This window comes from Melanostigma gelatinosum (assembly GCF_949748355.1).
Source record: "Melanostigma gelatinosum genome assembly, chromosome: 12".
Classification (NCBI taxonomy): domain Eukaryota; kingdom Metazoa; phylum Chordata; class Actinopteri; order Perciformes; family Zoarcidae; genus Melanostigma; species Melanostigma gelatinosum.
Genome location: NC_136645.1, coordinates 26506727 through 26512726, shown reverse-complemented (window position 1 = coordinate 26512726; position 6000 = coordinate 26506727). Strand labels below are relative to the sequence as shown.

The 6000-nt window shown below is 44.7% G+C and overlaps 1 protein-coding gene across 1 annotated transcript in view; it reads right to left on the bottom strand.

Annotated features, from left to right (window-relative positions):
- pdzd8 (PDZ domain containing 8) overlaps positions 1-6000 on the bottom strand; it is a 47392-nt gene that overhangs the window by 2314 nt on the left and 39078 nt on the right. Inside the window, exons 4-5 of the mRNA XM_079280886.1 lie at positions 2115-2277; positions 1-2008 (exon numbers count right to left, since the gene is read on the bottom strand). The exon at positions 1-2008 is cut by the window's left edge and continues 2314 nt beyond it. Of these exons, the coding sequence (XP_079137012.1) occupies positions 1-2008; positions 2115-2277 (2171 nt within the window). The remainder of the gene's footprint in view (positions 2009-2114; positions 2278-6000) is intronic.

Below are 6000 nucleotides of genomic sequence, written 5' to 3'. Positions count from 1 at the left end.
TGCAGCTTGTCCAGCATCAACTCAAGCTTCTGAGAGCGCTCATCTGTGGGCAGCCCCCGGTACAGGTCGCGGCCTATCTCCTTCACCGCAATGAACACACTGTCATCTAACCCACCTTCCTTGCGTACAAGTTTATTACTGCCACCACTGCCAACAGGCTGCTTTGAGGGGCTGGCGCCACTCGTGTAGGTCTCAGTATCGCTGCTCTCATTGTCTGACGTGTTAGGTGTATGCTTAGGTGAGGGCTCCACCACTCCAGGCACCACATCAGCCACCTGCTCAACTAGCCGAGTCTTGGGCACCTGGCGGAGGTTAAGCAGACGGGAGCTGGTGTTGATAATATGACGCGTGAGGCCAGTGGTGGCCCGGTTAATGGTGGATTTGGCTTCAGGGTCAGCTCCACGACGTTCAGTTGCTGCCACACAGAAGGGATTTTCAGCGAGGCACTTGTCCTGGCATTTCTTGTGGCAAACGTAGGCGCAGATCATACACTGAGAGGCTGCCTTGGTCCAAACCTTCTTCTTGCAGTATTCACACCACGTGGGGTTCTGGAACTGGGTGTCCTGGAAGTTGTGACGAAGCTCCGCCAACTGCATGGCGCTGTATGCCAAGTCATCGCGCTGTGCAGTGGGGATATGCTCCCTCTCCCTTAGATCCTCATCCTGGAGACTCCCCTCTCGCTCCCTTTCTGCCAGCCCTCCTGGATACTCAAAGTCACCCTCAGCTGCGTAACAGAAGTTCAGAGTAACATCTCCATAACACAGCTTCTCATTGAAGCCCTTGTGGCTGCTGAGGCTCCGTAGCGCAGTGCGACTGACATTAGCTCTGGGCTCTGGAGGCCCCAACCTGAAGGTGCTCTGGTACTCAGCTGAAGATGTGGCCATACATTCCAGGGCTATATGCTCCAGCTGGAGGCTGACATGACCCAGGCACAACAAACTGCCCAGCTTAAAGGGATCTTTGCACCACAGAGCTACATTAAGGTACTTATGGTTGCCCTCTACCTCAAACAGGACAGAGGCCTTAGGCCAGCGTGCTGTCTGGTTACGAAACATGGTTTCTGGGGATTCCCAGAGGGAATGGTCCTCTAGACTGTCCCGTGTGCTGCAGGAGCTCTCTGATGCTTTGTCCTTTGCATGATCAGCTTTGTTGCTGCTGGTCACAGTGGAAGGGACTGGCAGCTCATCACTGGACTCTGCCGGCCTGGTAGACTGCTTTGCCTCAGCCTGTTTGACACACATCCTCTCCGTGCTGATCTTATCTTCATTGGCTCCAGTCAAAGGAGATTTTTCTGGAGATTTTTCAGTAGTGCTGATGGTGTTAATCATAGTAGGACCAACAGGGACATTAGTAGTTGTAAAAGAATCAATGCCTTCCAAAATACTGGTTTCTGAGGAGGCTGATGTCAACCGTATCTGAGGTCTTGGCGGCACTGGGGGGCGAGAAGGAGGAGGTGGGGGAGGGACAGTGGGACGTTGCAGACCCTCCATTGGATCACTATGGGATTTATGTGGTGAGGGCTTTGGTGATTCTTTGGGCTGGGGCTTTAGTGGTGACTGGAGACCCACCAGGTTCAACTTGCGGTTAAGGATGGGTGATATGGTACCAAGGGGCTTCGAGGCCAGGTTGGCCACAGTCCTTTTGGGGCTTTGGTTTACTGTAAGTAAGGAATCCTCCTTAGTATCACTGGTATTTGTGGTGCTGTTGTTAGGGCCACCAGTCTGGCTAGGTTTGGAGTCTACAATCAACTCTTCAAACTCAGAGTCCATGTCTTTGCTGTCGGATATGTCAGAAAGGGTGGTGATGGGGGCTGGGTCTTCCTCAAAACCCCCTGGCTGCGAAGTAAAACCAGTTTCCTCCAGCTGCCCAAACCCCTCCTGAAGAGTCCCAAGGCTTCCATAAGAGGAGGGAGTCTGGTGACGAACAGATCTCTCATAAAGTACCACCACCCGCTCTCCAGCCTGCTTCAGCAGTTTGGGCACTTGAACCGAGGATGTTACTTTGACACCTGTCAAATGTTCAAGAACAGGAAAAAAAAGGTTTCCATCAGTAGTGTGAAGAACAGACATTTTCGGAAATGTTTTGCTGACGAACAATTATCAAACATTTCAAACCTCCTATGGCGATGAGACGATCACCCCTCTGCAGGTCTGCCAAGGCAGCAGGAGAGTTGGGCGTCACCGTCTCAATGCTGACATGCACCGCATCCCCCTCGCTGGCAGGAACGTGCCTGAACGTCATCCCGACGCTGCCACACGGCCCCTTGATAACCTCCGTCTGATGCATACATGTAACAAGAGAAAAGTTACGATGAAGACCGGAATTCATTTAAAGGTCATAGGCCAAGTTCATAACTCTTCTACTTGATGTAGTGATAGGATTGTGGTGTGCAAGAACATGAATTATCAAAAGCAAGAGGTTAACTCCCGTTTTCAGTAGAAAGCAGCTCTTATTTATCCTAATGTTTCTAACTTTATTCACATTTATGGTATATTATATATATTAAGAACTGGAGGAGATTTGGTGAATGGTAAATTTGTATAGTGCCTTTCTAGTCTTCCGATCACATAAAGCACTGTATATTACATGTCCACACACACACACACACACACACACACTAAACCTGCCCACCGATTTGGGGTTCTTGCCCAAGGACATGCGGACTGGAGGAGCCGGGGATTGCATTTTTCAAAAACCGCTTTCTAAAAAGATCATGGTAATGTTTTGTAAACTTTGTATCTATGGTAATCTATAAGGTTGTCATAAGAAGTTGGTGAATAAAGCATGGTGTACTGGCGAAGGGTTTTCCTCATTTTCTAAATTTTGGATTATTTATGATTTTGGTTTTATTAATGAATATAAACGATTTACTTGTTTGAGATGTTTGGTAACATACCTGTGTAAGCAATGCATCAACCATAATGAATGTCCATTAACACTTTGGCTCAACACAATGAAAATACTCGTAAAATGAACACAGATTTAAAAGTGATTAACAAAGAAAAAGGTATTCTGACAGAAAGAGGAAGGCACATACACAGTTCCATTATTTACATATGTTTGTTATTATTTTAGTATAATGTAATAGCTTAACCAGAACAATTTGCGTTTACTTCATAGACATACTGTATGTCTTTATGAATTTCTTCATGTTAAAGGTCTACAAACAAACAACAAGCAAATCTGTTTTGCCCAGATGCAAAATAATAAGAATGAAAAGAAAGCTTGAGTTGACAAATGCCTCAAGTGCAACACTGACATCTGCCTCCAGCATTTTGACTCAAACTGAATGCAGCAATTCTGTCGTAGAAGAAAGAGCTGCAATTATACCCCCACTCCCAGCTGCCTTAACAACAGCCACTGCACACAGTCCAAGTCATATATCCCCCAACACACCTGCTGTGATGTGGAGGTGACCTGTTTTACGCCCGACAGGTCCTCTATCAAAGGACAGCTTATTTACAGTAGCAAGACATTCGTGCGTCATATGCTGGTGATCAGCGGTGTATGGAAACCCATGCAATCTTAACTGTGATTGGGGGAAATTGTCAGCTTACATACTGGAGACATATATGGTAGGATCTTTCCGAGTACAGAGAAAGAGCTAAATGAGGAGGAGTAAGAGGATGAAGATTGTACAGGTGTCCTGGTTTAGAAGACAGAAAGGGAGGGCCAACATGATGTGGGTAGACGGAGACGAATGACTGTAATTTCCCCTGCTGTCATTTGTTATGGTTCTGGTGGAAGGCAGTGATTGAGTTAGGACTGGCTATGAATGAGCAGATAATCTACACAAGCTGGCACATGGGATGTGGGTGGGGGTGCAAGTTCACTATCGTCTCAGTGTTCCCAAAGGATTTTGAGATACTTTGGTCGGTGGACCTCAGACCCGCTAAAGGAGTCCAGGAGGCTAAGTACATCTAGGTTGCTAAAGTACTGCACTTAAGTACAATTTTGAGGTACTTGTCCTTTACTTGAGTAGTTCCATTTTATGTAACTTTTTGCATAATGAGTATTTATTTTTGGGCATTTTAAGTATATTTTGATATTTGCTCATACCTTTGTTATTTTACTCAAGTAACATTTTGAATGCAGGACTTTTACTATAACAGTATTTTTACACAGCGCTCTCGTAAATAATTGAATCATAAACACATCGGTTGAATGAATATCAATGGGGACGACACGGCAAAAAAGTCAGTCAACAAGCACGAAGTTCTCGACCTCTGGAAGTGGCGAGGAGGGTGCTGTACAGATGACTCAGCCGGGACCACGAGCCACGTTCTGAGCAGAACTAGTAGCCTAGTTACTCGACAAAAAGTGACATGGCCTGGCGAAAACTATGGTTTAACCTTTGTTAAAGTTAAAGTTAGGATTTTATTGTCATATACACATACACGAAATTTGCCATGTTAATCATAACAAATAAACATTGCATTCTGAAGCCGACTGGTGCGTTTCCCCAACAAATACTCCCGATTTGTTGTTAGACGGCTTGTACAAGTGACTATTTGGCATATTCACCAAATTTCTCGTATTTGGAATTTAGTAAGTAGTCCAGGACTGTCTGCCTTTTTACTCAAACGCATGTTGATTTAAAGATCATGATGCCTTAATCTGAATGAATGTGGAGAATAAATGTCACCATAAATTGCTTTGCATCTCATCTTTTTATTGCCATGTTTTGGCATAGCAGCCTATGTAGTTTGATAGATCATTTGAAAATGCTCTCACTCAGACAGCTGCCTCAGGCTCTTTGTACATGTCACATTGTTGCACCAACAATGTGACATCAACTGCATAATATTCTCACTGGCAGTTAAGAAAGCTTGACGAACTTGTACGAACAAGCATCACAGAAACAGTATGAAGTTTAGGATAAGAATAGAAAAACAAGGCCCAGTCCATTCAATCATATTCATGTTTTACTGCGCTACATGGCTTTGTTAGCAAGACAAACACAACATCCAAGGCAAGATATTTGTTTGAGAAGATTACAATATATTACTCTTTGTGTTGACACTAATTTGAACCATTCATACACTGGGTTAGTATCAAATGATCTGAAAATATGAATCATTTTCAAAGCTTTGCATGTTCTCCGATGTTAAGTACTCTCGTCTCGTGTTTTGAGTTTGAGAGTGTGTGTGTGTGTGTGTCTCAAGGTTTAATCTGATCTGCCCATGTTACAGCTCTTCCACGAAGACGATAACATTGTAGAGGAAACAGGTTGCTCTGGGGGAGAGCGTGAAGGCTGACCATTACTTAGTGTGGAGCAAGGTTCTGGTCTCAAGGCTGTCTGCAACAACAGGAGATGACTACAACATTGACCAGGATATTGAAAGTGGAATAGCACACTTATCCACAATATGCAACCATCAATTCAGTCAGTCTCACAGCATTATCAATCCTGCGAAGCATCAGTCCGACATGCAAATATTTAAAGCTCTACATTTCAATGTGTTTTTAAAACCTTTACACACACGGTGTACATACACTCATATGCCACTATATTAGGTTGACCTGTCTTCATTGGATAGGGCCCTTTGCCCCAGAACAGCCTGCACACTTTGTGGCATAGATTCAACACGGTAGTGCTGGGCGGTATACTGGTTTTAATTTCCCATATGATGTGAATTTTTCACACACCGTCATACTGGTGCATAGCCGAAACAACTGCTGTAACTCTTCAACAGGCAGCAGAATATATTGTTCGCCGCTATGAGCGCTACTGTCGGAGCTAGCTGTCTTAAGTGTATTGAGAGGGACCTCCAATCATGGATATAACACAACAATTAATAACCCACTACGAACGCTCTTTAACAGGGCAAAACACCACGACACAACAGTTTGTGACAAATAAACAATTTGCAACACTAATAGCTGTACATTTATAAAATTACACCGCCGAACGGCATGCTGGGTACAGCTCGCTGGCTAGCCTGGTAGCATAACAGTCTGTTAACAACTGGGAGAGGCGCAGTCACTACAGTAACGTTA